Source organism: Natator depressus, chromosome 4 (assembly GCF_965152275.1).
Source record: "Natator depressus isolate rNatDep1 chromosome 4, rNatDep2.hap1, whole genome shotgun sequence".
Lineage (NCBI taxonomy): Eukaryota > Metazoa > Chordata > Testudines > Cheloniidae > Natator > Natator depressus.
Window position 1 is genome coordinate 10,713,142 of NC_134237.1, and position 21,068 is coordinate 10,734,209.

The 21,068-nt window shown below is 46.6% G+C and overlaps 1 protein-coding gene across 1 annotated transcript in view; it reads right to left on the reverse strand.

The window, feature by feature from the left end:
- Window positions 1-21,068, reverse strand: part of PRAG1 (PEAK1 related, kinase-activating pseudokinase 1) — a 46,514-nt gene that overhangs the window by 4,727 nt on the left and 20,719 nt on the right. The window contains exons 4-5 of the mRNA XM_074950386.1: window positions 12,573-12,730; window positions 4,547-5,202 (exon numbers count right to left, since the gene is read on the reverse strand). Coding sequence (XP_074806487.1) covers window positions 4,547-5,202; window positions 12,573-12,730 — 814 coding nt within the window. The remainder of the gene's footprint in view (window positions 1-4,546; window positions 5,203-12,572; window positions 12,731-21,068) is intronic.

The following is a 21,068-nucleotide window of genomic DNA, read 5'->3' on the forward strand; positions in this document are numbered from 1 at the left end:
AGTTTGTTCTATTGGCCACTAAACTGATCATAATACCAAGTGCTTTAGAGACAGCAGCTAATCCTCAGAACACTCCGGAGGTATGGAAATATGTAGCATTATCCCCATTTCACAGACAGGGAAACAAAGGCTAAAAAGTTGATGATACAGTGATGGCATGGGACCTGGGTACATACACACTTCTCCTCAGACATGGTTAAAACCCCATTCTGTCTTGCAACAGAGGCACGATTTTAGCTATATTGAACCCAGGTCCTCAGACATGACTGATTTTGTAGTGAAGACAGGATCAGAGTGACCTGCCTATAGACCACAGAGGACTTGAGGCCACTGTTTCAAAGGTACTTATGTCCTAAAGATATAGACAGGTGCCACTATCCGGCCGTTGGTGTGCAAACTGGGATTAACCTCAGGAGTTCCTGCCTTCCGGGATTACAATCAGAATACATCTCTCTCCCATAAGCCCTAAAACTATTTTCACTGTTCCTTCTCCCACCACTTTGTTTCACATCTGCCTTGCACGTGCTAGTGAAGCACTGAATGGTGGCCAGAAAAGCCGGCGAAAGGCTCTGGTTTTGGCAGGATGGACAATCTAAGCAGCTAGCAGCACAAAGGCAGCTCAAGTCAATGGCCCAGCCTCACGACAATACTCGTGACAGAAAGAAAAATGAGGCCCACAAAGAGAAAACAAACGTCAATGGAGGACTAGGAATGACTGGCAAAGAGACGAACAAAAACACCGACACAAAACGAAAAGGGAGAGCATTATGTAGGTTCCTGGCCCACCACCCCAGTCAAAGTTCACATAAATCTACATTAAACTTTTTTTTTTTTTACATTTTAAACTTTCCCATTGTGACAGCATGAATAACTGCAGGAAAATAGGTTTATCGTAGCAACATCCATTAGCTCTGCAACAATTACAGGCCTCTCAGCGTTTCCATTGTAAGCCCTTTTATTTAGGGATTTATTTAGACTTCAGCCACGTGAATTTGCTCTGGGCTGGAACTTAGCACAGGAGGTTTCAAACCCTGGAGCAAATTTCTCTTTCTTGTAAAATGTGTGCAAACCTGGACACGACATCAGTTTGGTCATTTAAGTTAAAACGAGGGCAAAAATAACTAAGTAAGACTTAGAGGGCGGAGATTCTTTTGTGCTCCTGACAAAATACTTTAAAACTAAGATTCTGCAGGGCATTAATTCTAGTGACAGAGTACTGTGGGAAAGAGCTATTTAAAATCGATTGTTTTATTTCTCTTTTTTAAGTAAAAAGGGTCTGACGTGTTTGCACATTTATGCTGTTAAAGGATGGTTTCAAGGAAACTAGCCCATGGATATATTACAAATTAACACATGACCCTACAGAGCCTTAGCATCAAAGATCTATAAAAGGAAGGACAGGGCTTTCAGTTTTTATATTCAATCAGTTTGCTACTGTGGGTGTATGTATGCCTTTTGCTATTCCTTTGTTATGTATTCTGTACAGTCTAATAATTCTGTTATAAGCAGCATACAGAAAAACGATATGGGCATTTCTTTTTTTATTGCAAGCACCTGCTCATCTGCTCCGTAATTCTACTACAACTTTCCCTACATGGCACTGCAATCCCAGGGACATTTTGCACAGACCACCAAGATTAGGCTCCGATACCGTTACCTTTACTCCCAGTAGAAGGGGTTATAGGTCTGCTCACTGGAGTATGAATTCCTGGAGTGAACAGAGGCAATGAAATCAAGTGTCAATTTGGAGAATGTGTTCGGGTTTCTCCTGTGTAAATCATGCCAGTTGTGTGTAGACAGATCACAGAACTGTGTGTTCGCCTGGTATGTTTTAAATACACGGTGGGCATGACAATGAAAGATCGAGATAAGATCCTGTCTCTGGATGAGCACTGTGTGCCTGAACAAAGGTATAAGCCAAGGCAATGAGCATATTTTGGCTTGATTTCCCAGCAGTCAGCGTGAGCCCAGATGAGTGTGTGCACACAAGTGCTCGCACATGCGTGTGTGCGCGCTACAATCAATGCCAAGACCTCAGCGCAAAGTTTTGGCTCTGACTGCTCGGAAGACACTTGGCTCAGCTAAACCTTTCAAACTGTCGGCTTGTCCACGTCTAATTTTAACTGCAGGTCTGTTGCCTCTTTCCTGTTTGAAACCCTGTGCAATACTACAATAGGCATGGAAAGGAACCAGGCAGCTGCTAAGCCTCCCAATTACTGTCTATCAGTCATATTCTAATAAAGAAAATGAAAGGACTCTGGAAAATTGCTGATGCACACTTTGCACTAGTGCACAGCAAGGCTACCTCTGTCTGCTCTGGATCCGTACGGTCTGCCAGGATCACAGAATAAATGCACATTCGAGATGGGGACACAAGTACAGTCCTGCTATGTAAAACAAAGAGTTGTTTCGTTCTTTTACAACAATTCCCCCCATGGTAAGCACACACTGGGACTAAGAATCAAGTCAGGTTGTACAAACAACGGAAAGGTCTAAATTCTTCTTAGTAAATCAGCCCAGGGTGAACCCACTCTGTGCTATGCAACGAAAAGGGCTATTCCAGTCCACTGTACAGACTTTTCTTTGGGGGCGGAAAAGGTACAAATGAACTTGCACTTATGCACGGTACAGTAAAACCTGCAAGTTTCCACTGTAAGCATTGATCTAGGGGCGTTATGACCAGCATTCAGTCTATAACTATATTCTGCCTACTTAAAATCCTCCGGTTAAATGGGACGACGAAAGGTTGATTTGTTTGGAATGTTAATTGCAAATGTATCTTTGCCCCTTTTCAACTAAAACATCCTTGGAGGTGTTTTCAGTCTGTGCAACTCTCTAGTGTAACACTCTTTTTTGGTCTGAGCATTATTTTCTCTTTAAAAAATAATGGTAGCAGAACAGTGTGTGGCTGGCATTAAGGGCTCTATGGTTATGCTGTAACCCTGTCAGGTCAAATTTTAAGGCCGCTGGAGTGATTTTACACACATCGCGAGCTGGGGATTACTTTATATACTGCCTGAGAATCTGAGCCACAGCTCACTGAAGCCACTGGAAAGCCGCCCGTTGCTGCTACAAGCTTTGGACCAGTCCTTATGTTACCTTAAAACTGTGCCTTGAACTCTGCAGGGCTGTGGGCTGGGAGTACCAAAGAAGCCTAAGGGAGTTAGACACCTTATGCTCCTTTGAAAATCCCAGCCTAGCAGACTAGTAGAAGGACTCTTACACAGAGCTCAGCAAGCTTGCAGGCTTGCGACAGGCAGAGGCCCTCAGGATCTGGGCTCCCTTTCTGCAGGCCTTAGGGACTGTACAGAAGGGGAAAAACATCACGACTATACAAGGAGAAAATTCAGCCCTTCTCCCCAACACTTGAGTGCTTTGGGATGTGTGTGGAAGAGGGGCTGCATCTGTCTCGGATTAAGAAAGCTGAACTTTCTAGTCTAAAAATCTGTCTTTCAAACAGGCACACTAGGATACGTGAAAAGAGACTGGCCAGTTTTTATGTTAAGTGCGTAAACTTTTTATTTAGATGGTAAGTAAAGATCCCTCTGTCAATTCCTGTGGTTCATAAGGTCTTAATACACATGGTGCCGAGATAACCTGTAGACTCAAAGGTGTCTCGGACAGACGCTGTCAGCCAGAAAGGAAACAGCCTTTTTTGCGACTTTCAATCAGCTTGTGTATGTTGGAGGCAGACAGGCCTAGCACAGAGTGAAAAGCGATCCTCATCGCTATGCAATAAAGAGAAAATATTGTGCTAACTGAAGACCAAACTACGGCTACTATTTCGTTGTAAGTCCCTACCAACGAACGTGTGACTGGCCTTTTTTACAACCACACGAAGAATGCTTTCGCCGATATGAATTTAGCAAGGGAAAGAATGTTGACGACTTATGAAGGGATTACTTAAATACGACACCCATTTCTGCAGTATCGCCTTGGTTAACTTTGATACAGACAAAGCCAACCATTCATAAAAGATGACACCATATTCTGATGGCAATTTACCAAGGTTTTACCATATATTCTAATGTCCAATCTTAGCTTACACCCAGAAATAGTCGCAGCATTCTAAACAGACTGCATGCTCTAGAGAGGAGAATTCAGGCACTCCTGCTTTCCAATCTAGCTCGGCTGCTGACTTCCTCTGTGGCTGTGGATTGCCTCAGTTTCCCCAACATATAAAACAGGTATATGATCACCTACCTCACAAGGGTGCTACGGTTGTAAAGACCTTGTAAGTGCTAAATATTATTAGTGAACACTAATGGCACTCTCTGAGGAACACTCAGTTATGCAACAGCTGTCCAGAAACGAATACAGCAATGAACCCTCGTGGAATTGCATATTTGAAGGATTACTGTCTGGAAGTTAAAGCTATTGGCTTATACAGCTGTGCTTCACATGCTATCAAGGCCTGGAATAATTTCCCAGGAATGGACTTCAATGGACCAGCACCCCATTTAGTCCAGAGGGTATATTCCTGTTCACTACCACGTAAGTGCTCAGAGAGACAGCAAAAAAGCCAACGCAAATAAAGTAAACGTACCTTCACTGCATAGGTGTTGGAAGGGTCCTTCGAGCAGGTAGCACAGTAATAGATGGCATCCCCAGAAACACAGCAGGGCTTGTTGCATGCCAGCTTAAAGAGAGACCAGTTGTTCTCATTGAAATGCAGTTCATTTTTCTGATCACGCATAAAACAGTCTTCGCATTTTGCAACGAGGCGGCGCAAGGATTCTGCATAAAGCCCCCCTAATTTGGCATACACCCCCTCCTTGCTGTCAATGTTGAGGAGCAGATTACGGAGCTGAAGGCTGGTGACTGAGGAAACCTGGCTGGACGCACTGAGCGGAGAGGATGAAAATGGCTGCAGGTTTCTGTTCTGGACGCAGGCGCTACTGCTTTTGTTTGAAGTCGGACCCCAATGGCCATTTCCTTTGCAGGCGTTTTCTAGAGATTCAGAGGAGGAGAATGAGTGGTGGGTGCTTCCCACATAGCAGAACGGGGATTCCCTTCTGACACAGACGTTGCTTTCGGAGTGACTGATGTTCAGTCTGGGGCTGGTGGGATTCGCTGTTCTACCCAGAGGGGCTTGGCCCCAGAAAAAGCCATCAGGTGATGAAACCGCTCGGCTTACGATTTTCTTCTGTGGCAGAGGGGGTGGCTGTAGAGGTGAGCCCGGAGACCTGTCCTGATTGGAGCCTGCAGGGAAAGGAACAGAAGAAAAGATCGGCTTTTCAGTGCAAAAGGGCGAGCGGCTCTGGTCAGATGATTGTCCTAGAAGACACGACGACAATAACTGGCTTTATGAAGCAGTGCCCCCCGCTTGTCCCTTATTAGCCTGGATGCTCCTGCTGTAAAACACAAGATGAGCTCTTCAAAAGGCACAAGTCACAGTTAGGCACCCTTACAAATCAATCAATGGGAGTTAGGGGTCTTAGTATATAATTTGCCACCCAAATGCCGAGTAATGAAACCAAAGCGATAGACGTTATGATACGCATCACACGTCCTCAATCCATGCCATTATAAGCCTCCTCCAGCTCCTATGAGTTGTCGTGTGTCCCTCATTTGGAACACAGCAGGTCGAAAGCTCGTCTGTGTTTGCTGCAGGAGATCTGCTGTACAGTAAGTAGCCAGAGCGGAGGCTCAGCACATTAGCAGCTCCAAATAGGGAGGTTCCTAAGAGAACGGGAAAGGTGGCTGTACAGGGAGCTTTGTACCACAGCCAACAGCCATTGCCAGGAGGTGCAGGCTACCCTCATGGAGTGATAATCAGTTCAGCGCAGCGCATGTGGACTCAGACTGTTCCCACGAATGGCAGTGGCAGGGCTAGCCTGCGCGAGGCCTGATGTGGCCAGCTCCTCACGGCACGTCACCAGGGTTACAAGCTTCGGCCTGAGCCCTCGCTCCGGTTGGTACCGGCAGTCCCGGGCTCCCACGCCCAGCACCACTCACTTCAACGGAGCTCTGAACAGACATGGGGGGGCTTTCCGCACACAGCAGGGCTGTGGTCTACATACACACCCTGATGCATGCCTGGGGCAAGTAGGGGAGCAGAGGTGGGTCCACAGCTCTCACCTATCTTGCATGGTCCATGAGGCCAGCTCAGACCGTGGTGGGCAGCTCTGGGACTGATTATGCCTTCCTTGTAGGAGGGAATAACTGTATGGGCAGCTGGGAAACACGCACGGGCCACGTGGCTTACAGAGAGCCAAAAGGAAACACGCCATCCCCGTCTCCCCACAGCCTTCCCAAAGGCAATGTACTGCTGTAACCACCTGTTCCTCCCGCCAATCCGCAAGAGCATGCAGTCACCTCCCCCGGCACCAGGCAAGGAGCAATTCCCCATGGCGTTCTGTCCCCAACCAGCATGCTCAGGGCTGGTCAGCCTAGAACAGAGCTGGCTCATGCCAGCATCAGGGGCTCACATGCCTCTCAGCTGTGAACAAACACGAGGCAAAGTTTGGACAATTATTGTCAAAAGACCTTGATCGCGCACACGGTATTGTAATGGAGAGTACAGAGATGTAGCAGAGATAATTTAGCCTGTGTTTCTCTATCTACTGTGTGATGCAGCGCCAAAGAGAGCAGACTTTTACAGCAGTATTTGTGTTTTACAGGGGGGATAGTGTATGGTACCCACCAGCAATATACTGTTCATATAGAAACATTTAATACACTGCAGTTCAGGAGCCACAGCTCAAAACTCCAGTTTTAAACGTGAAATCTCAATCGCTGGAGCAAAATGCCCTCTCAAGTACCTAGACTGGCTACTCCTCTTCGCATCTTCTAATTCTACTAATTGAACGGAATAAAAACGTGCCAGTCTTTGTTGCAAGCCGGCAAGTTAAATCGTAATTACATACCTTGTGGAGACCATTTCTCAGGTTTCTTGAACGTCAGGTTAAAACAGCCCCAACAACACTTAAGCACCATTTGCAGGGGTCACTATATATTGTCATTAGAAACCCCAGAGAAAAGCACAGGGGCGCAAAGCACAGCAGGCTCCGTTGATGTATTTTTTCCCTTATCTGCATGCCTTTTTCCCCCTCCTGAGAAATGGGAACCAAAGATTGCTCTCAGGAAGGGTTAATTTAATTGCTTTGAAACAGTATTTTCTCTCTGTGTTTGCGTTACAGGCATCTGGTCCCCTCTGACGTCCCAAAGAGATCCCCAGCTCATACCCCGTTGCCTCTGCATGGAGGAAACCTTCCATGTGCAGCTCTCCTTCCCTTTGCCTGCAAAGGGGGCTCGGCTGTCTATGCAGCAGCATTTCTTGCCCCTTAGTCAGGGGTCTAAGCTGGGGGAAGAGGGTGGAGACAGGATGGGCTGGAGGAGGAGTGGGCTCGCTGGAAGCCATACAAGCCCCGCCCTGCCCCTGGGAAGTTACTCAGAGGATAATACAGCCTGAAGCTTTATCATCTTTCCCATAGGGCTCTCCTCCCCCCCCCCCCCCCCCACCACAGGGAGGCCCTGGTAGCCTGGCACCACATGAGCTGCACTGCTACGGAACCTGGGGTGGGCAGGGGGCCTGGTGCAGACACACAGAACCTCCAAGCCTGGCTTCCCACAGGACCCTAGGGCCTTTCTGTGGGAGATGGACATAGCCCCTTTCAGTGGGACCATGCGGGGTGGAGGTAGGGAACAGTGTAGAGATTATCTCCGCCTGAGACCCCTCCCATGGACTTTGTTGTGGTGGGCATAGGTGCTCTCGGAACTCTCCCTGGGGCACTAATGGGACATTGACACTGCGAAAAAAAAAACCAAACCACACACCACACAACCTCACAGCAGTGAGACTCAAAGCCCGGGCTCCAGCCTGAGCAGGAACGTCTGCACTCCTGTGTTTATTCCCATAGCAGAAGCCCCATGAGCCCGACTTAGCTCTGAGACTCGCTGCCGTGGTTTTTTTTTGTTTTTGTTTTTTTTTGCACTGTAGATGTACCGTAAGGCATTTCTTAACTCGCTGTGGTTACAATGACTCGTGATGTTTTTAAAACCTCAGGAAGTCCTACAAGATAGCTGGCTTTGAAACACAGATGTGAACAATATGATTACACCCAAATCCAATGCACATTGCCAATTAATTAATTATTGCAAATCATGCATAATGGGATATCTACAGTGTAAGTGACTGAATCGGATTTAGTCGGGGGTGTTTGGAAAGAAGAGGCTGATATTCGATGGTAGTTTGAAGAAACACTGTGGCACTTTTCCCTGCGCGAGCTGCCAAACAGTAGTAAAGCTGGTCTATGGGAAATAGCTAAACTGTGAAGTCACTTGTGAGGAGTTCAGAATGAAATACTGAAGGATACTTGTTCGGCAACAACTATTCAAACAAAGCCGGTTTAGTTTTTACGCCACAGTAACTCAGCAATTAAACAGGCTAGGCAAGGCAGAAGAAAGGAGAGCCTGACTCATGTTCCCCACAGCACTGCACTGTAGATTAAGCATTGTCAGAGTGGCGCGAAAGAGGTGACACACCGAACTCCACAGCTTGCCCCACACAGAACAAGCCTGGAGGGGAGGCACAGGATTCAGCTGACTCCACCCTGCTGCAAAGTCCTCCACTGACTCACTCCGCAAAGTCTCAAACCTATTTGCTTTACGAATGGAGTTCTGTCCACATGCCTCAGCTGAGCCATGGGCGCGCACCAGATTGTGGCTCTTGGCACACGGCTCGTTTCAGTCAGCTGTACTTTATGAAAGTTTTCCTATCTCGTTAAAACTGGCCAGGAGTAAGGCTGGTCATTTGTCATGGGGGAAAAAGGGAAAAGTGTTTGATCACAGCCAAAAAATGTAAGAGTAATAATTATCGTTTAGACAAGATGAAAAATTATGGCACAGGATATCTGAATATTAAAGTGTCATGGGAAATTAGGAGAACAAATATCTGTACTGACAATATAAATATTTTGAAATAATTTAATACTAGGTTAAAAACTTCCTAAACTGCATAGCCCTCTACCATGTGTGTACACAGAGCCAGATCTGTGAAACCTCATGGCAGAGTTTTGCTCATTGTGAGCAAGGCAGCAGTAAAACCTGTTTCCTCTTTGAACTTGGTTCCTGGGTTCCAATGCTGACATTAACAGATCATTTGCAGATTATCAAAGTGAAACACTGGCCACATATTCATGAAGGCCTTTTTCTAGAAACAGAAATTCATACAACTGGATGACACAGGAGACTGGTAATGAGAGAGAGCACCTTTTACCTGTAAGTTGCTGATTCAACTGCAGCTAGCAACAGTGCTGTTATCTTTGACAGCCTTTCCGTGTCCTGTTTGAAGTAAATTTAGCAGTCCCGGTTGTCTACTTCGCAGGTGCATCCCCCACCATAAGTACTCACTGGTAATCCCATTGGCCAATTTAGCCAAGAAGCCGAAGGTTGAATGGCCACAGAGCGTGAACCATCATTGCAACCCTAGAGATCGTGCAGCTAGATCCCAGTGAAGGCACATTGATGGGGCAATGTGAACATTCATTCACCAGGGCTGTAAATCCAGCAGCTTTCTGGATTCTCCGGATGGAGTACAAATAGGTCACCACTTTTCTGGAGGAAAATCTATTTCTGTATTGTCAAAAAGAAAAAGGAGTACTTGTGGCACCTTAGAGACTAAAAAAATTATTTGTAACACAGCTGCTACTCTGATTTCTGTACTGATGATTTTAAAATGGCTAACCAACATGAGGCATGTTGACTTACATGCTCATATGTGTATGGGAAAGCAAACTTCAGAAAGAGAAGGCTTCCCATTCACTTCCTTTGTAAAATGCAGGAAAAGGTTTCCCTACCAGGGAGCGTTTGTGTCACCAGCCACCCAGATCACTTCTTTAGGGCAGGAATCACTACCCTGCTGGCATCCTCCTCTCACTGGTGGTCTGGGCGTTGTGAATCAGGCTGATGGGCTATTGGCGGAGATCTAGGAAGGTAAGCACAGGGCCTACCTGCATTATGCACTCTTGGCTATCCTATTGCTGCAGAATTCACTGCAGAGCCCACGCCTTCTAATACATTTGTGCTCCAGAGTTCAAGCGTGCATTAAAAAAACAGAAGAGAGGGTCTGATTCATTGCTCTGCCTGGCCACCGGGGAATACCCCCAGCTGGTGTATGCTGCAAGAATGACTACACAGACTTTCTTGCAGCCCACAGCATGGAGGCATGGCCAGTGCAGGAGGCATTATTCTGGGGAAGTTCTCTGGCCTGTGTTATACAGGATGTCAGACTAGATGATCACAACAGGCCTTTCTGGACCTGGAATCTATGCTGCCCTCCAGCTAATCTTGGCTGCTAGATGGTCTCATGGGTGCTGTTGCAGCTGAATGTAGTTTAGATTACTATAATCACTTATTAGTTATGTGGCAGTATTGCCTAGAAGCCTTGACCAGTGCTAGGTTCTGGACAAACAAGTAATGAAAAGATAGTCCCTGCCCTGGAGAGCTTACAATATAAGTAAGGTAGATCAGGCCTGAGTCTGTACTAAACTGAGCCAGGGGCTGGCTGGGAACCCAACTAGCCCAATAATCCGGGGAGCCAGAACCTGCTTAAAGCCACCTTTGCCTCACCCTGTTGGGTCCTGTGTTGGACAAAGCTCGGCCGCACCCAGGAATCTGGCCCTAGATTTCTTGCCCTTCTGATTGCGAAGAAATCCTTCAAATAGAGTAAACCAGTGCAGTTAGGTCTGCCTGAGTCTGCAGACAGCCGAAAATCAGAGTTCTGACAGATGTGACCTGCCCCATTCACCATAAAGGGAGCTGTCAACTTTGAAAGCTCATGATGCACATTTCAATGTCCACGTGGTTTTCTATTTCACTGTAAAGTATTTTAACATCCAAACAACATGCTGAGTCCACAACCGTAGACTGCCTTAGACCTTCCCCACATGCTGTAAGGGTCCATCTGGGCACTGCCTAACCACCACCATCTCCAGCTTTCCCGTGACTACTTCCCTAATAGTCTCTAGTGCAAAATTCAGCCACACCCTGAAAATTCAACGTGCACAGGCAGGGTAAAATAAATCAAATCTACTATCCAGTGCCTGGCACAGAGTATACTGCACTGACTGGACTGTCCACTTCAAAATGTTCTTTAATCAGTGCCTCATTCTTTTAATTTATCTGAAGCTAGGGCAGAGCCTCCAACAGATTGCACCAGACTACTGCAGAATGCATGGATCTTGCCACTGAATTTTTGGTGAAGCGTGCCTGGAAATCAACTGGATCTTGATTATTCCTGCTCTGGCCAATGAGTTCTGCTCCTCATTTACATTAGCCAAAAAAAAACCTCAAACATTTATTTTAAATTTCTTAAGAAAATTAAAATTCCTTGTGTCACTGGAGAGAACAAGGAAACCACTTTCCCCTTCTGTTCACATCTGACAGCTATAGGTTGAGAGAGCACAAGTCTGACATGTAATATGATTTTTCTCTTTTATAATTTCCTGGCACACACTCCCTCTTAAATTCTGAGCTAGGACTGGAAAAATGTCATTTCCAGACAACTAGGTCTGAATTTTATCGCTATGAATTGTTGCTTCTGGAGAGGCAGAACTTCCATTATATGAAGATGGCGATTTGCAAAGGAAATAGTTGCTGGACTGTGTAATGTGTCAGTACATGTCTAAGTTAAATATACTTAGGGGAAAAATGACTTGGTAGAATATCTGCTTTTCAAAGAAAATCCAAACTAATGAAAGAGGGCACTTCCCCCCTCCTTCAAGAAATACTTGTGCGCGCAATGTTGTGCTAACCCCTTTCCCTCTCGGTACATTCGGTGTCCTTTAGTAGAGCTACAGGAGGTACTCTGTCACCCCTGCAACCCACTGAGGAAATCACATGTCAAAGATGAACGACCCTCTGTATCTTTGATCCTGCAGCATGTCCAGCACGTCTATAGATTGTCCTGGGAGGAGGTGTGGGATTGGCTGGTCTTGAGTCTAAGAAAAACCGCAGGAAGAACGATTTTGGCATTGGCCAAATAGATTACAGAAAGTCTGCTGCTCTGACTCAGCCCAAGTTGTCCAGAGAGAATCAGTAAGAGTTAAGAGAATTGGACAGCTCAGAGGCTGGTAACAGGACACTTCCTCTTTCACCTGAGATCACCAGCTTCAAACCCAGCACTAGTCTTTTGTGACAGAGTGTAATGGCTGTCTGGTGGTCCGGGACTGTGAAGACAGCAGGTGGCCTTCCTCTCCGACCATCACAAGCAGCTCGGTCATCCTTGCCAGCAGGCTCAGCAGAGGGGGCACAGGCCAGAGCCTGCTTACACTGACATCAACTGAAGCATTGCCGCTGACTACAGTAGGAGCAGCACTGAGTCCCACATAGGTATGGAAGCTCAACTCCTCTCTAAAGCTGTTTCCTCCAGGTCAGGGCTGAGCTATACAGTCTGAGACCAGTGCAGGGGAAGCTTGTGTTGCCGATGTTGTACTTGTTCTATGGTCCATATACTGCACAAACAAGGGATCTCAGCTTTTGGGCTGTGGGTAGCCCCTTCCATGAGCCCTACACACACACACACACACACACACACACACCCCCACAAAAACGGAGCAAGGTTTAATTACCTCCATCACTGGCAGTCCTTGTGTCAGAGTTGAGGCTTTCTGTGGAGCCAGCCTCGAAGCTGACGTGGATCCCTTGGAAAGGTGGGCCGAGGCTCTCTGCAGAGCCATTGCTAACCTTCTCCAGCTCAGAGCTGCTCTTGTTCATTTTCAAAGCGTGCCTAGAAAGTTAAACAACAAACGGAATCATTGCTTGTCTGGGGAAGACGCATCGCTGCACCGTTCGCAGACAAACATCAGCCCTGCAGTAGAACCAGGAAGTAAAACCAGGGAGGCAGGGTTGTCCTGTTCATTACTGTAGAAGCCATACTTGGGCACCTACACACGCACACTCCACATGTATTAGCTGCCCAATACAGAACGGACACGCTTCTCCTGCGGTGGGGATCTCTCTTAGGGGAGGGTCTCTCCAGCATGACCACACTGCCGGGGAGGAGGTCAGAGCTGGCCTGCAGGCACAAGGCCCAGGTGTGGAAGGCCCTGGATCCAGGGGGTACACCTGGCTAACATGGGCCCTCGTGCATATTGGAAAAAAACCTCATTTTGTTATTGCCCTTGTGTGACGAAATGCAACCCCTGTATTCACACCCTACACGCTATTGTAATAATCTTTGTACAAAATAGGTCTTGTGAGGGATCACTTGAAAACTAATAATTCACTGGTCAATAATATGATGAAATGTATGTGGCAACATTATATGTAAAGTTATGAATTCCCCTGAATGGTTATTGGTAGCCCATGTTCAAATCCACGCAGCCCTGATTAGGCAGAACTGGTCAAGCAGGTCTTAAACAAAGGAATGTGTGTTTACCTCCATTTACATATACGTAATAAACAAGGTCCTTGAGCCAGCAAGGGGGAGACAAGGCAAATCTACATTTTAGCAAACAACAGCATGAAACCTCTTTCACCATCAAACTCCTTGACTCCAACCTCACAGAGGGAATGAACTTTATCTAGGGGTAACCCGCACGAAAAAGCATCTCAAAGGGTGATTGGACTATAAAAGTGAGGGGCAAAACCACCCCCAGTTCTCTCTCCCTATCCATCTCTCTCCTTTTCACCTAAGAAAAGGAAAGAAACAGCTGTTAGACTTTGGGAGGGGATTGTGACCTCAAACTTGGTCAGCAATGTTACTGGGAATTTGCAAGAATTTCACTTTGAACCAAGTCTAGTTTAAGATTAGAAAGCTGCTTCTCTTGATTTCTCTTGTAACCATTTCTGATTGCAATGCCTTATACTTGTACTCACTTAAAACCTGTCTCCTTTTAGTTAAGTAAACTTGTTTTATTCTTTAATTAAAACCAACCTAGTGTCAGGAATTATTTGGGTAATTCCATTTAAGATAGCAGGCTGTCCTATATTGATCCCCACAGAGGGGCAAGGGACCCAATATATCTGGATTGTCCAGGAGAGGGCTGGACAGTGCAGAACACATGTTTTGGGCAGAAAACCCAGGACTGGGAATGTGTCGGGGTCTCCCTGTAAGTAGTCACCAAAGGCTGCTGGAAGCCAGAGTGTGGTTGGTGTTTGTTAACAAGCTGCTGGGGTCAGGGTGTGACCTGCAGGCTGTCTGTCAATGACCCAGGTGGGAGTTACAGCAGAAAAGCATTGTGGGGCACCCCAAGTTGTAGGACAGGGCCGACAACACCTCACTGGTCTGCACCCTGGAATGTCATAGAAGCGTTGTTTACAGTATACCAACGTTATAGTTTAGATGAATAACTTGTAGCTTTGCACGGCAAAATGGAAAGATTTACAGGCTCACAGCCCACGGGTAGCGGTACACACATCAAGGCATAGTGGACTTTGTAAATTAAAAAAAAAAAAAAAAGGAGTTGTATCAAAACCCACTCACTGTCAGTAAAATCTCCACCCCAGTCCTGGAAGCTGGGGTCAAAAAGCCTTTCAGTGCCGACACTTTGACATGGCAAACCTTTCATTGTCAACACAGCGCTACAGGGAAAGCTTCCAGTTTCCCAGCTCTGGCACAAGAACCTCCCTGTGCCAGCAGGTCAGTGCAGGGAGTCAACACGGGCATGAACCAACGCCTACACACGCTGTGCTCCAGCACTCAGAAACCAACGCACTGAACAACAAACAGCTCCCTCGCTCTAGTCTGCTGCCCCCTTCACCTGCTAAAACCGAGTCTGGGCTCCTCGACCACATTGCATCACGGCTGACTAAGCCCTGGCAGTGTCTCTAAGGTCAGTGTCAGTCCACACTCAGAGTTCAAGTACTGTATGGACAGAGCAGATGGCACGAGTGTGGATCTTAAACCTGGCAGATCTCAAAGTACTTTACAAAGGAGGCGAGTATCACTAACCCCATTCTACAAATGGGGAAACTGAGGCACTGAGCTAAAACACTATCTGTTACTGATTCCATATCTCCCTAACTGTGACTGGCTCTTGGGTCTGGCACTGAAAACAGCCTTTGTACTGATACTACTTAGCAGGAAGCAGAGTCTTCTCACCTATTTTGAGACAAAGGAAATACTGCACAGAAAATAAAAGCATGAAAAAGATGAAGACTTAAAAGTATTTTCAAGTAAGTTCCACTATTTTCTAGGCACATTTTTATCTAGAAACATAGAAGCGTTGTTTACAGTATACCAACGTTATAGTTTAGATGAATAATTTGTAGTAAGGCACAAACTATTACCTATTAACTTTCGTTTAAGACAAGCAACACCCATGCCTTTTCTACATTTTTTCCCCTGGCAAATAATAGAGCAGACCTGAAAGTTGCTCATTTTACAATGGTGCAAATGCATCCGGCTCTCTTACCGTTCATAATTTCTGACTGTATCCCGACAGACTGGTGAAGGTTAGATTATTTGTAAGTAATTGTCAAATGAAATTAAAATGTAATTGTTTGATAAAATAGACTATTTCTTAAAATCAAAATAGGATAACAAGTCATTTACAAAAGGAGAATTGATTTCCATGGTGCCTGCTGCCTGATGAGTTAAAAACCCCTAAATAGTTTTTACCTTTCCTACTGGGAAAGCTGAATAGCTATTAAGAAACCCACAACAAAAAACAAACAGATGTTTTCCTACCATCCTGAAACAGACCAGTCACACAGAATTTCTCTTCTGCATTGCACCAATGAGGCACTCGGAGGGAATGCAGGGACTGTTTTCTATATGGTTACTTTTTCTTTAGAAAAACTCTGAGCACAACAAATGCTGTAAGCTGTCTAATTTTTTCATGCTTTTTAGAGAAGGAGAGGGAGAGAGGGAATGCTTAATACAGTCTTCTTCTAGCTATGCTGACAGGAAAATTGAAGAAAAGCACAGGAAGAAACCGTTGTCAGACTTCTCGTTTTGTAGGAGCATGCCTGATCTAAAAATATTAAGGGGAAGTTAAGGGCTGAGTTCACCCTGGGCATAATTCCTCTAAAGACAATGGCCATATGTCCAGGATGAATGTGGCACATACACTTTGTCATTGCAGCAGGCTTCTTCTAGGCAATTAATGAAACTTCAGGGGTACCTTATAATTCACAATTAAAAATTACACTTACAAATTTAAGTTAATTTACAATAAAACACGTAAAAATATCCACACACACAATATGTGTATTTTTACATTCATTGTAAAATGCCCCCTCCCCATAACTACTAAAACTTAGCTGGGCGTTTCTGTCAACAACATGATACTCAGACACTCATGCACACAGGCACGCACACCCATGAATCAAGACATTATTTTAATCAATAAAAGCACCAGAAGTCTAAGTGATATTTTGGAAAAGATCCAGAGGAAATAATGTTTAAAGTGTAAGATTAGACTTAATTTCTTAATTTGTATAGAAGATAAATAAATGTCTTATTGTAACACAATCATGCTTTTAAAAATAAATTTGAAAACAAAGCTATTTAAAATCCTTCCTTTGATTTTTTTTTTCAGTCAACAAAACCAAAATATGCATAGGTGTCTTACCATCCTGGTACAGAATCTGAGATTATGAGATCAAACTTTGTTCAGCAGGGTCCAATGTCCTTGCAGACAGCCACACCTATTCCTTCAACACACTACAGTGACACAACAGTGTTCTGAGCCACCATTTTGGAACGGAGTGATCCTGTTGCAAAGGCAGTTGCATTCACACAACCCAGCATTGCGGTGAAGTCAGATGTACAGAGAGCTTTCTATTTCCTCCCAGTACCTCAGTGACTTATGTAAAATGCACTTCCTGAATAGGCAGAAAACTGAAATAGAAATTGCTGCTTCCCACATGGCATGCAGCTCTCAGTCTCAGATGTGACTGCTAGGGCAGTGAATAATCTCCAATATGATCTAGATGTCTCTGCTCCACATCCCCCTCTTCCGTAACCAGGGTCCGAAGAACAGCTCACCAGGCCAATAGGGTCAGAGCCAAATAATGAAGGATTATACAGACTATTTGCAGAAAAACATAGGGCCAAATCCCTTCACTCAAATACAATTTCCATTGAAGTTAATGAAGCTTTGCCTAATTGAACTGGTCTGAATGCTCCCTGCTCTTTTAGGATATGTTCATGACACACACACACACACCCCCCCACAAGGGTGCCTGTTGCTGTTCCCTGGATGCTATTCCCACCGAAGGAAAAAGATGTCGACAATGGTTAGTCTCCACAGAAGGAACAGTTACGACCATCTAGTGAGTCTCATCATAGCACAGCCCACAGAACGTCACTCAGGGCTAGATCGGATTTACAAAAAGTGATTTAGGCGCGTAACTGAGACGTTCAGCACCTAAATCCAAAACTCAGGTCTTCAAAACCCCAGCTCAGCTGCTCCCTAATCCTGCAGGTGCCTAAGCTTCTGCCAATAAAATCCCTGCAGTACCAAAAATCTGCCACAGGGCATGTGCACAACTGTCTTGGTCCTGATACCCACGCACCTCTCTCACCCTAAGCCCCAGCGGGATCCTCAAATGAGGTGTCTCCCCATCTATCCTACTGGTGGGGCTGCTCCGGCAGGAGTGCTCCGAGAGCAGCCAGCAGTTCAGGCCTCGTACAAAATGGAGGAGAAAGTGGTACTGTCTCCCCCCCGCCCCCGTCCCTCGTTTACAACTTTTCGCCCCCCGGTTGAGCAATTCCACCCCCCCGCCACATCGCCCACCTCTCAGGAGTGTGCCCCGAGGCATTCCGGGGCGGGTGCCTTTCAATCTCTCTCGCTGAAATCGTTCCACGGTGCAGAAAGAGCGACTCAGCGAGCGGGGGAAGGGAGAGCCTGGCTGTCGCCCATTGGTTGTGGCATTCACCGGGGAGGCGAGAGACCCATGTTCAAGGACCCGCTCCAATGGCTATTTCTTTATCCGCAGTAGAAGAGTTCCGACGGGACAGACGAAGAGAGCCATAGCCCAGGGTCAGGGCGCTCTCCGGAGAGCTGGGAAACGAGGGATCAAACCCCTGCAGCTAACCCCAAGCCGCCGCCTCCCGGGCCAAGTGCGCCAGCCCCAGGGCTAAAGGGTATGCGGGCGCTGCCTCTTCGTATTTTCCCTTTTTATTGGGAGAAAAGGGCTGAGGTGTGGCGCCTCCTGTCAGGGCTATGGGTTCGTCGCTGTGAACCCCAGGCAGAGACGCGTGCCTGCCTCCGACCGAGGCTCAAACTCCTTTCGAGGGGTGGGGATGAGGCCACACCCCTCTCCTGGGCATCTCCCATTGCCTGGCTTAGGCAGCTCCCCGCTCAGCTTGCTGGCTTTTGGGGATCCCATTATCAGGTGCCAGACTCTCCCTGTGCATTGTGCCGGGAGCATGACCGCCCCCCAACTTGGGCTTCTGGATTCCATTCCATGGCAGGGTGCCTAAATGCTGTTCTGCAACACAGACCTCAGCTCCCTTTGTGGGTCTAGCCCTCAATGAGCAGAACTTGGACAAAGACACCCATCTTCATTTTAGACTCCCAAGGAGGGAGAACACCATTTCCCTCGGCAAACTGCTCCAACGGCTAATTACCTTCACTTGAAAATTTCCACCTCATTTCCAGTTTGCATTGGAAACTGGTCTGTGGTTTAGTTGCTGGAACTAGGGGTGCTGAGGAGCTGCGGCACCCCCCCGGCTTGAAGGGGTTTCCAAAATATACAGGGTTTACAGTTTACAGTGGGGGTGCTGAGAGCCACTGACCCACACATTTTTCCAGCACCCCTAGATGCGGAGCTTGCTTCTGATGATAAGCTTGGAAAGGCTGGAGGGTTTTTTGAGGCCAAAAAGGGGGTTCAGGAAAGATTTCTTTCAGAATGGGGTCCCCCATTGAAAACGGGCTGTAGCTGTTTGATGACACCCTGTATGCGTTCCAGGGTGGAGTGGTAGGTGACAACTAGGGGTCGGATGAGGTTTTATTTCCGTATTGAACCAGATTCTTTCGGGGTATTTGAGAGGCCCATTCCATGATGTGATTTACTTCCCCGATGGAATGTCCTTGTTTGGTGAAGGTGGTTTTGTGTGTGTTAAGGTGTGTATCCCGGACTCTCTCCTTGGAGCATGTTCTGTGGTATCTGCGTGCCTGGCCGTAGGTAACAGATTTCTTGGTGTGTTTGGGGTGCATCTCAGAGGGTTGTCCATAGAATCATAGAATATCAGGGTTGGAAGGGACCTCAGGAGGTCATCTAGTCCAATCCCCAACTAAATCATCCCAGCCAGGGCTTTGTCAAGCCTGACCTTAAAAATATCTAAGGAAGGAGATTCCACAACCTCCCTAGGTAACGCATTCCAGTGTTTCACCACCCTCCTAGTGAAAAAGTTTTTCCTAATATCCAACCTAAACCTCCCCCACTGCAACTTGAGACCATTATTCCTTGTTCTGTCATCAGCTACAACTGAGAACAGTCTAGATCCATCCGCTTTGGAACCCCCTTTCAGGTAGTTGAAAGCAGCTACCAAACCCCCCTCATTCTTCTCTTCCGCAGACTAAACAATCCCAGTTCCCTCAGCCTCTCCTCATAAATCATGTGTTCCAGTCCCCTAATCATTTTTGTTGCCCTCTGCTGGACTCTTTCCAATTTTTCCACATCCTTCTTGTAGTGTGGGGCCCAAAACTGGACACAATACTCCAGATGAGGCCTCACCAATGTCGAGTAGAGGGGAACGATCACGTCCCTCGATCTGCTGGCAATGCCCCTACATATACATCCCAAAATGCCATTGGCCTTCTTGGCAACAAGGGCACACTGTTGACTCCTATCCAGCTTCTCGTCCACTGTAACCCCCAGGTCCTTTTCTGCAGAACTGCTGCCGAGCCATTCGGTCCCTAGTCTGTAGTGGTGCATGGGATTCTTCCATCCTAAGTGCAGGACTCTGCATTTGTCCTTGTTGAACCTCATCAGATTTCTTTTGGCCCAATCCTCTAATTTGTCTAGGGCCCTCTGTATCCTATCCATACCCTCCAGCGTATCTACCTCTCCTCCCAGTTTAGTGTCATCTGCAAACCTGCTGAGGGTGCAATCCACACCATCCTCCAGATCATTTATGAAGATATTGAACAAAACCGGCCCCAGGACCGACCCTTGGGGCACTCCACTTGATACCGGCTGCCAGCTAGACATGGAGCCATTGATCACTACCCGTTGAGCCCGACAATCTAGCCAACTTTCTATCCACCTTATAGTCCATTCATCCAGCCCATACTTCTTTAACTTGCTGGCAAGAATACTGTGGGAGACTGTGTCAAAAGCTTTGCTAAAGTCAAGGAACAACACGTCCACTGCTTTCCCCTCATCCACAAAGCCAGTTTTCTCATCACAGAAGGCAATTAGATTAGTCAGGCATGACTTGCCCTTGGTGAATCCACACTGACTGTTCCTGATCACTTTCCTCTCCTCTAAGTGCTTCAGAATTGATTCCTTGAGGACCTACTCCATGATTTTTCCAGGGACTGAGGTGAGGCTGACTGGCCTGTAGTTCCCCAGACCCTCCTTCTTCCCTTTTTTTAAAGATGGCCACTACATTAGCCTTTTTCCAGTCGTCCGGGACTTCCCCCGATCGCCATGAGTTTTCAAAGATAATTGCCTGACTCTAATATTTACAGGACAATGGACAACAATGCTGTCGCTGTGAGGGATGTACAGAGAAGTGACATCCATGATGGCAAGGATGGTGTTCTTGGCTGTTAATGTTGTGGAGTTTGTGGAGGAAGTCAGTTGTGCCCTGGAGGAAGCTGGCCCTTTGGGTGGTCAGTGGTTTGAGGATGGTTTCTCTGAGTCCCAATAGTCCTTCTGTAAGAGTGTCGCAGCCAGATACAATGGGCCTGCCTGCGTTCCTTGCTTTGTGTATCTTGGGAAGCACGTGTGGACATTGCGGCTCCAATGGTGGGTAAGGTGAGCTGCCTAATTCCAAGCCCCAGGTCTGAGCTTGGGGCTTTGCCTAAGCTGCCATGTCCACCCTGCTGTTTTTAGCACACGAGCTGAGCTAGCACAAGTCTGTCTACCAGCGCTGGGAATCACACTTCCCAGCTGCAACATAGGTATTCCCTAGGGGTTTTGCACTGGTTTAATTAATTTGGTTT